This window comes from Castanea sativa, chromosome 4 (assembly GCF_040712315.1).
Source record: "Castanea sativa cultivar Marrone di Chiusa Pesio chromosome 4, ASM4071231v1".
Classification (NCBI taxonomy): Eukaryota; Viridiplantae; Streptophyta; class Magnoliopsida; order Fagales; family Fagaceae; genus Castanea; species Castanea sativa.
The window spans coordinates 40,254,932-40,266,043 of NC_134016.1; the positions used below are offsets into that span (position 1 = coordinate 40,254,932).

At 34.1% G+C, this 11,112-nt stretch overlaps 1 protein-coding gene across 1 annotated transcript; it reads left to right on the top strand.

Annotated features, from left to right (window-relative positions):
• The first annotated feature begins 3,965 nt into the window (after positions 1–3,965).
• On the top strand, positions 3,966–10,709 carry LOC142630416 (uncharacterized). Its single transcript, XM_075804408.1, has 4 exons — positions 3,966–4,115; positions 4,374–4,550; positions 5,742–7,298; positions 10,335–10,709. The coding sequence occupies exons 1-4, from the start codon at positions 4,101–4,103 to the stop codon at positions 10,368–10,370; spliced, it is 1,785 nt and encodes a 594-aa protein (XP_075660523.1). The 5' UTR covers positions 3,966–4,100; the 3' UTR covers positions 10,371–10,709.
• The last annotated feature ends 403 nt before the right edge of the window (positions 10,710–11,112 follow it).

The following is an 11,112-nucleotide window of genomic DNA, read 5'->3' on the forward strand; positions in this document are numbered from 1 at the left end:
CATTTGGTCAAGCATTTTATGCTCTATTCCTTAAAAAACATCAAAATAAAGTAGACTAATTAGAGTAGAGGGAAGTAGACTAATTAGTTCAAAACATTTCAAATCCCTCCCCCTCATTCCTTAAAAAACATCAAAATAAAGTAATTTAATCAGTCTACTTCCCTCTACTCTATTCTCCTTCTTCATCCCAACATCCAAACATAGTATTAATGAATTGAGTTATAACTTCTCAATCCCACCACTATTGATCTTTTAAGGCATGACTCATGAGTAACTATTGGTTACATTGTGTTCTTATACTACCCTAAGTAAAAAGGAATATGAGATAGGACTTACATATGATGCGACGTGTGATCCAATAGATATGTGGTATCATAATTTAATACATTTGCCAATATTTTCCTCAATTATGATTAGCTCATATTGACATCACACAAAGAATTTTGTTTGGAGAGTAAAAAATGTCTAGCCATTTTGTATCACAGTCATGTCAAATAAAAGGTGTACAATCATTAAGCATTTTTTTTGAATTTAAATAGATATTGATCCTCCAAAAAGAAAAGAAAAGTGTGACATTAATTATTTTCACCAGCTTATTTTTATTACTATTTATAAATTTCATTGCACGTTTTGGTACTATACATAAGTCTTACTATACTATTTTAGGTAACTTTTACTTTTATAAAAAAATATTCATAGACTCTTAAAATGAAAATGGGGAAGAATCCAAATAGTACTCTTTTGCTTTGTTAAATAAAGTAGACTTTGGGTCCTTCAAAGTTCAAAGTCAAACTCCATGTGAAAGCTGAAACGCCACACATTAGCAGCTTTGTCTGCTGTGACATTTCACACATTCAAGGGCGTAACAATATCACTTATCGTTCACGCCACACACTCTTCGAGTCATGACCTATAGGTTGACGAATGACAACTTAGTCTATTTAAAATATTTTGAATAATCTTCACGTGTATGAAGATTTGAACCCGGCCTTATCTCCTTTTGGTAGTAATAGTAGTTGCCTTATCTCCACTCTAACGAAAATTTTGTATTGGTCGAGTGGCTATTATATTAAGAGTATACAGTGGTGATGTAACGTTTAGTAAATACTAAATAGTAAAGAAAAGTCGGTAGATTTATGTCAGCCCGCACCATCATTTATCACAATTCGTTTCATAACAACTTGTGATAAAAATTGTGTATCTCTATCTCTATATATTAAGAGGATTAAGAAAGTTAGTAATGGTTTTAAAAAATATAAAAAATAAGCTTAATTTAATTAGATAATTCTTATTCTTAAAAAATAAAAAATGGGGTTAAAATTGTAATTTAACAAAATTCAAAAACAAAAAAAATTACCAGATAAACTTTTTTCCTCAAAATTAGAATAGTCTCTATTTAAATATATCTCATGCATGTTTAATACATTTTTTTCCTTAAAACTAGCACAGACTAAACCCTGTCATTTACTCCATTTCAAATTCTAAAAGGAGGACACGTGATGGTTGAATAATAGAGCAGCTGAACTGTTAGAAAAATACAAGAAAGCTCAAGCAAATATGGTGATGTCAAATGTAGCACCAAGAAGCAGCAACTACTAGTAGCCCCCTTTACAAGATGCCTATAAATTGAATTTTGATGCAACAATCTTCTCGAACTTAAAATGTTCTTGTGTTGGTGCAATAATTAGAAATTCTACAGGTAAGGTGATGGCTAGTATGTCGGCTAAGGGAGAATATGTGCACAACAACAACAAAGCAGAAGCACTAGCATGTCGTAATGCTTTGGAATTTTCTATGGAAGCTGGGTTCTCAAATCTAGTGATTGAGGGTGATAATTCAAATGTCATGAGAGCTATATTGAGTTCTGCATTAAATAATTCCTTATATATATAGTGAATGCCATATTTCGGGTAGACAGTTTGTTGTTTTTAGTTATGTAAAAAGGGAAGGAAACATGGTGACTCATTCTTTAGCTATATTTGTTAGAAATATAATGGACGATCTATATTAGATAGAAGATGAGCCCCCACCGATTGTAGATGCTTTGTATCATGATCGATTACATATTAATAAATGAGCGATTCATTTGTTAAAAAAAAAAATTCTAAATTTTAGTTTATTAAAATTCTTTCCAATGTAATTTCACTAAAATAGATAAATTCAAATTGAAAAATTAAATTAAAAACAAAATATAAAAAGAGTGTGTAGAACTTGTGCGGCAAGGCTAGTGTAATTTAATGCGACAGAAAAGGCTGAAAACCGTTTCCGGATTGGGACACACTATTCTGTTGTGCTACCCCACCGTAGGCCAGCAATCACCACCGCGCAACTGTCACGTTGCGCTTCCCAAAGCACATTCAGCCCTCAAAAACCTCACCCCCTGAAGGGATTAACTACATGCATCCAGCCACGTGTAAGATCCAAGCCGTCCACGTCATCGCCATTACAAGACCGGTGGGTGGGACCAGAATTTCCCACTCTCTATTACGCGCGCCCATAGTGAAAACCAAAATATAAGGGAAATGAAAAAAAAAAAAAATTGAAAGAAAAGTTAAATTACATTTTAAACCCTAAAAGTATTTTTATTTTAACTATATAATTTCAAGAGGATTAAATTTGTTTCTGAAATTTATGATTATTACAAATTAAATCTTATAGTTTTATTGGTTTTAAGTAGAATTATGAACTTTTCATATTAATTTAACTCCTAACTTTCAAGTTTGATTTTGAATATTAATTCAATACAATTTTAAAGCTTAGGTTTTGATTGAAAATAACAAAATTATAAGGTGCGTTCTAGTTATCTCAATTAATAAAGTTTCTTGTCGTTGAATAAGAAATATGAGTTTTGAACCTCGCTTACACAAAAATAAATTGATTTTTTATTTTATGATAAAGAATAATTATCATAAAGTGGATGCCATATATGAAATTCTATCATTTTTAAATTTTTTTAAAAAAATCTTCATGATAAGGTTCAATTGATAGCCCAAAGTCATTTATGGTATTAATGGTTGTACTTCAAATCACACCACTTTCTCCTACTATCTACCATCTATTTATAAAATCTAAATTTAATTTGAAAATTTTGCAACTATAAGCATTTATTTGAAATCCCATAAAATATAAGATTTGAAGTGTAATTTTTTACAAAATAATGTCATTTGATGGTAAATACCTTTTTTAGGTATCCAATTATGTGTTTGGTTCATTTGTAAATTAATTTTCGTAAAAATATATATATAGTTTACATTTAAGAGTGTTTGAGGCAACCGAAAATGCAAGTCAACCAACAATTGTTTTCTGGTTGATCATAAAATAAAAGCACTTATGACGGAAATTAGTTTATGCTTTTATTTTTTATAAACCATTTTATGCTTCACTCAAAAGTTATTAATTGAATTTCCAACCCTCACCCACTGTTTGCCACCCAACCACCTTCCCTACTAACATCCCTAGTCTCTGGTGGCCAACCATCGCCACTGATCGTTGATTATGAATTTTTTATCTAATTTTTTTATTATTATTATATATATGCTTGAGAGATGAGAAAATGTAAGAAAGTAGTACAAAATATGTTTCATAGCATTTTAAGATATGTAATCAAACAATTGAAAATATTTTAGGAGTATTTTTAAGAATGAAGCCAAACACTTGAAAATAATTTATTTTTCGAAAAATATTTTCACTTAAAAGTATTTTTCATTGAACTAGTGTTCCATAATAATGTCTTAATATCATTGATTAAATACACTAATTATTATTATTATTATTATTATTTTTGGGAAACAAGTGAGATTTAAATAGATGAACTATTAAGATTAAAATAGGAGATACAAAAACAAAAATATATTTAAAAAAAAAAAAGTGGTGTTAAGGTTTGTCTTTGTCAGTTTCGTAAATACGAGGATGTAACTAGGGCAATCTAGTAAAACAGACAAGGCTTTCAGTTCCTAACAGACAGACAGCTACTGCAAAAGCTAGAGAGGAACATAACAAACCAAACCTCCCTCCTCTTCTCTTCTCAACTAAACTCTTCTTCTCAGTCTCAGACCAAAGCCCAAAGTCACTCTTTTTTTTTTTTTTATGCATTAGCGAAAATGGAAGACTCTGAGGTAAATTTTACGAAACTACCGCTAACTGAATCTGATCCCAACCACAACTGAAAACCACCACTGCCACCACCACCCCCACCACCATCAACTACCACTTTTTTTTTTCTTTTTTTTTTTCAAAAAAAAAAAAATTACAAATGTTTGAATGGGGTTTGATTTTGATCTTCTTTCTGTTTGTTCTTTTGGTTTCCTATGAGATTTTTCTGTGTTGGGTCTTGCTTAATTTGTTTGGTGGTTTTGGTTTTTTTTTTTGGTTAGAAACTGACGGCTTTGAAGAAAGCATATGCGGAGATAATACTCAACACGGCAAAAGAATCGGCGGCGCGTATTATGGTGTCAGAGAGGAAAGCACTTCGGTTTCAGCAGGAGCTTTCCTCGACCAAAGAAGAGGCGCTTCGGATGCTCTTGAGGATCAAACAGATGTTGGATTCTAAGGTATAATGGTTTTTACTCAAATGGGGTTGCTTTTTGATACTCTCCTCGTTTTCATTTTTTTTTTATGTGAACATCTTTGTTTGGTTCTTGCTTTTTCTTGCGTTTTCTGATGTGGGTTTGGCGTGAATCTTTGTTTGGTGGTGAAAGTTCTCATCTTTAGTAGAGTTTCCTTGGGATGCTTTTTGCATTCTTGGTGTTCTTTGTGTTGTGGATTGCGTATAAAATGAACTTTTTTTAGACAGTATCGCGCTGTGTTGCGGTGCTTTTAGAAGTCATATAATCTGCTCTCCCACCCCCAAAATTTGGTGGGCTTGATGGAATGTGGTAGTTCAGTCTTAACATTTGATCAATGGGCACAAATGTGTTATTGGGAACTCCATTTTCTGAGTTAATTATGAGTTTTCTTGTTGAAAGTGGATTCCTTTGAGGTATACTTGACTACCAAATGGTGTATTTAACAAGTCAAACTGATACCTCTTTCTTCCGTTTGATAGGAAAGTAATTTGCAATTTGTTTTCTCTGTAGTATTTTTCATGGTTGAATGGGGGTGGTCTTCGCTGTTTTGTAGCCGGTGTTCAATGTCTTGTTTCATTCTTGTCATCTAATATTTTATTTATTTATATAAAAAACCTGCTTTTTGATACATATTGAGAGTTGCTTAACATAGATTGCAGCTATTGCATACATTTTTGGAGTTGCTGAACATAGGCTGTGGCTATTACATACATACTCGGCTTCTTTGGTGCAAACTTCGTGTGAAAGGGACAATGAAGACAGGAGTAGGGAAATGGGGAACTGGCTAGAGCAACCTATTGTGTGACCATAAGATAGAATACTTAAATTATCATCCTGTTAATGAAATTTGAGCTAGTTCATTTTGCTAATAATTAAGGTTCTTTTTAGGTTGCCTAGTCCCACTTTTGATTAAATATCATAGACTTGATAAGTTGAATAAGTTGATTTGTCACATACACTTAGAAAGAGTTTTATGAAATTTAAAATTGTGCTCAACCATCTAAAATTTCTACATCTACTTCTGGTATTTAATTGATTGCTTTGAACTGAGAAGTCAAATCTGTTCTAAGATAACCCATGAACATTTTTCTGTCTTTATCTACTTTATTTTTGTTTTTAAGCCGTAGAATCTACGCTTAAAAGATACAACATTATCCGATTTTTCCATATTTACAGGTTACTGAAGCAGAGATGACATCCTTGAGCCAACAGAAGAAAATTGAAGAGCTTGAAGCACAGCTCCAGGAAGCTGAGGATATAGTAAGAGACCTTAGAGAAGAATTGAGAGAAGTGCAGGCAGAGTTGGAGAAGGTGACAGAAAACCAACAGCAGCCTTTGGATGAACAAAATTTAGAGGGTGATACTGCTATTCATAAAGAAATACCACAAGAGAATAGACTCATGACGTCTGGGTCTATATTTTCCATACCTGATTCACAACATGTACCAGCCACTGCATCTGGCATGAAGAGCTTGACTTCAAACGGGACATATGAGGACAATAAGTGCTATGTTGCAAATGATTCACATATGGATAATTGTTATCTTCCGAACCCTTATTTTGCCTCCATAGTAATGAGAAGCAAAGAACCTGAGCTGTACAGAAATGGATGCACCCAGAGAATTCGTGCATTTGAAAAGTACCTCTTGGATGGAAAGTTGTCATTTTCTGGAAAAGTAGATGATGTAAAAAATGAAGCATTTACCAGAGGAGATGAGGAAGTTAAAGGGTTGTATAAGACATCTATGCATAAGGCTGACAATATGCTTGGATTAGAAGAGACAAACGAAGACGAACTTAAAGTAATTCACGCAGATAATGATCATATACAAGTGCAGGATGCTAAATCCTTTTGTAAAAAAAGAAGGAAAAGAGCTGGTAGATATAAGAAATGTAAAGCTCCCTCATTTAAACAAGGTAATGGGATTTGTGTAATACCTACCCATGAGGCTGACAATAGCGGAGTAGAAGAGAAGAACCTTGATCAACTGAAAGTAACGCAGGCAGACAGAAGTGAAATCCAAGGGCAGATTGTTAAGTCCTTTTGCAGGAAAAGAAAACGAGGAGCTAGATATATAAAAAGAGACCCTTCCTCATTTATATCTATTGCTGATCACCTCATGGAAAAACCTCAAGCGTCTGACCTTTCTAACTCCAAAACTTCTCCACATTCAGTTGATAACAATGATGAAGCAGTAGGAGATTCTTCTAAGATAACTGAGAATGAAGGTCAAAAGGATCCAGTATCCACTGTGGGCCCAGTTCTACCTTCAGATGCAACTGGTACACATGTGGGATCCTTTGGCATGACTCAAAATGATGTGGATTTTCTGAAGCCTTGTAGTGTTGAAAACACAATGAACAACAACACAGTACCAATTAATAAATTGGATATGACAATTCAGGAAAGTTTATCGGCTGAGAATTCAGAGGTTCAGGGTTGCAGAACAGATGTTGAGACATTTGACGAGTCCTTAGTTAATTCAGATCTGAAAGCATCAGATTCAAATGATTTGGTTAGTCAAACTGTAAATAATAGGTTTCTCAAGTACACATTCCGAAGAAAACGCAAGAAGGATTCTTTAAGCAGCCCCGATTGGGATTCATCTCTTGACAATGGAACTTTAAATATAAACACTGGGGACAATCAGAATGGTTCTCTGGAGCCACAGGATACCTTGGTAGCAGAATCATCTCGAGACAGTCGGCGACTAGCACAGGTTGCTCGTCAGGTTAGTGATATATTTATGTTGTGAGCCTACCCACCCACTTTTGTTCTTGTGTGTGAGCATATGTTTGTGCTAACCCAAGAAATTACAATTATATCTAGAAATGGTAAGTTCATCTGGAAGTGAATGTCAATGACACCTGTGTTTTAGTGTCATAAATTTTATGAATTTCAGCTGGGCTTGAGCTGGTTCAAAGTCAGCATGCTTAGTCGAATTGCCTTATCATATTGTAGTACTGACACCAGTCATGCTATATGTTTGGTATATTTGTCCACTTCCCTACAAATTTGCTCTTACAAATGCAACTGATCTTAAAGATTCCAAACATATTATTTGATTAAATATTCACCAAGGATTACTTTTACCCCACAAACAATTAGCAATTATTTGGGTTTATCCTTTATTATGATATTTTGAATGTTGTGTTGTTTAAGTAGTTTAAGACCATCTTTAAACGAAAGAGCTTGTTCAACATGATTGTTATTTTTCCTTGACTCTAGGATGCTCTGAAATGATTTCATCCCTGATCTTTTTACAGAAAATATCTAGCTGAGGTGCTTTTTACCTTTGGTTAAAACATCAATTTTTTGTTTCCTTATTAGCTGAATAGATAAAAACAAATTCAGTGATGAGTCAATAACCCTCCTAGGCATCACCCACTGAATCCCGAAAAGGGCGAAGACCATTTCCCATAATTCTCCTGCAATAGGGCAATGTAACAACAAGTGATCCACAGATTCCTCATCCCTCTTGCACATACAACTCCAACTTACCAAGATAATGTTATGCTTCCTCAAGTTCTCCGCTGTTAGGATGTTCCCCAAAAAAGTAACCTTGAGGAAGAAGGCACTTTAGTGGAGTCTTTAGGCTTCCAAATGCTTTTCCAAGGGAAGCTTTTACCTCCAGAGGGAACTAAGACTCTATAATAAGATCTAACCTCAAAACCCTTTTGAATAGATGGCCTCCAACATAACTTTTGCACTCTAGTACCTTCGACCCTGATTGAATATAAAAGATCCAAAAACACCTAAAGAGATTCCAATTCCCCAATCAAGTAAAGTTTAACTCCCAGTGAACTGCTAGGAGGTGAATAATGCACATAGAACATTTTTTTTCACTAACTAATGCACTGAATGTTTAATTCTTTTGAGGATGCCAAAACTTGAAAAGTGGTTCATTCAATCACTTTGATACCTGGCCTAATCTATCATAGATGAATCTACATAAAAGGTCCTTTTAAATTTTAGGTTCAGTTGATTTAAGGCCAAAATAATTAACTCTTTTGAACTTGATTTCTTTATATTTTTATCATCCATGGCCATTTCTTTCATAGATAGTTAGACACTCATCATACTATTGGTGCTCCTGGATTTTATTTGCTTTTCAGGATCTTATACTGAAAATATGCAAGCAAATCTTGTTTCAATATGTCAAATCCCAAAGCTCGGGCTCAAATGACATTTCCTCCTTCTTGTAGCTAATTTGTTAGTTAGTTAGATGATTTCTTAAGCATTGGCCAATATAGGATTTAGACACTTGTCAACCATCTAGAGGCTGCCAATGCCAAACAGCTAGTATAAGTAGCAGAATGTAAGCTCCTTGTAAATCAGTTTGTACATGTGAATGACAATATGCCTTGAGAGCTTTTATTTGAGAACTTTGTGTTCTTTGCCAAGGTGCCTAACCTCCTATCAATGTGTTCTAAGTAACTTGCTTTCCTTTTAATTCTGAACTGTATCACAGCCCGGCACTTTCCCTGCATCAGGTTGTGGGTTCAAAATTCACTAGGTGCATTTATAACTCGCATATTAAAGGGAAAAAAAAACATCTTTGAGATTAAACTTCCAAATTCAGTCAGTCCTCTATTGATTAGATGTTATCGGTTGGTCATTTATACACTTTTAAATCAAGTGAATATACAGTAGATAATTGAAGTGGAATGGGGTTTCTCTATTTATTCTTATTTTTTGGAGGAAAGAGTAGAATGCTTTAGGTTTAGTAATTCTCTTCCTATTTGTTTGTTTGCAAATGGGAGTATGAACTGATTTGGTTACTGCATGGTGCTTTGAATTAGCATGAGAGTACATCTCAACTGAAAATTGCTATAGCTTAATTTGATTTCCAAATATGGCAGGTAGGCCCTTTTTATTAATGATTTGATCAGATTAACTTCAAGGTTTCCAACAAAGCCCATATTTTCAAATATTGATGCAATCTCAAGAATCATTCATATGCTGATTTGAACGCTATTTTCCTTTTGCCCTCAATTAAAACTATTGCTTCCTATTGAAGTTGCTTGCATGATAATGTGTTTCCACATAAATTGTTCTGATACAATATATATATATATATATATTGAACGTCTCCAAAGGCACCAGTTGAGCTACAAGGTTCTTTGCTTATCTTTATAAATTTCTAAGATATCTTAATTTTGATAGAATCCTAAGTCATAAGGAGTATGAATTTTACAAATCAAAATAAATGATAAAGGTAATTTAAGTTTGATTTCAATCCTTCTTACTAACTATAGTGTGGATTCCTCTAGTCCACTTTCCTTTCCTTTATTTGCTCTGATTATTCTTTCATAGAATATTATTTGGAGGTATAGATTTGATTGTGGCTTAAAGCAGTAGCCTAAATTGCCTACCTCAATGCGTACGCTATAAATTAGCGGTTTACTTAAAACCATGTTCACTATGTTTATTAATGCGAGTACCACTTGTGATTGATTAATAATACTTGCTAACAAGCTGCTATTAAGTTTTAGAGACAATAAAATCCCAAGTTTAGAAGCCTGAATTTGGGGAAACAGTAAAGGAAAGGCAAATCTTATTTTGTGATGCAAGAACTATGCTGCTTCCCCAACTTCTAGCAATGAAAGCCTGGATTATGCTCCTTGTATGGCAGTAACATCCCTGTTGGTTGTTTTATTCCACGTGATACTAATGCAAGTTCGGTGGTGTGTTATGTCTTACATAGTATTTTCAGAATTATACCTGTGGAGTTACTCACTTCTTTCTTCATTTTCTCTTTCAACAGCTTATATCTTTGTCTGGGAAGAAGTGGTGGCAGTAGATCCCTGAATAGTTTTGGAGAGGAAACCAAATCTAGCTTCGCTGCAATGAAATTTTGGAGAGTCGTTTTTCAAAAAAATCAGACCAACAGGCATTCTCTTTATCAAGGAAGAGCTATAGATCCCTGAATAATGCATGAGCATAAAAAATTTATCCATTTAAATTGTCAGTATTGCTGTATTTCTCTAGTCTCTCTCTTTTACATAATATTAAAAGTTAAAATAGCTTAAATTGTAATTGGCATTGTTATCCAGCTCGGGCCTATTCTATCTAAATGATTGCATTACAATTTTAACCTAACATGTTCCTATGATTATCCATGTCAGTGCTTTGACTTGTTGAATTTTGGCCTAATACTTTTGGGGTTGCCAAAGAAGACTCTAATTTGGTCAACAGGTAAGAGCATCCACATTGAATGTGGGATATGCCAAATGCAAGGCCCTTTTCCCATTTAGTCTCATTTAGGCCTAGCAGCGAATGTGGTAAACTATAACAATTGTAAAAAAAAAAATACAATTGAGCTACATTGCGGTTCTAAATGTAGAACCGCACTATAGCTCAAATGGTATAAGTTTTAATCTATTTTATTCATTCTTTTCTCTCTCCGTCTTCCAGTTCTTCTCTCCCTTGTGCTTGTTCTTGGTCTGCCCTCTCTAGATCGGCGTGGTGGGTTCTAGATCGGCGGTGGTGAGTCTCTGCGTTTTTCCTTCTCCGGCAACTCTCTCTCTCTCTCTCTCTCTCTC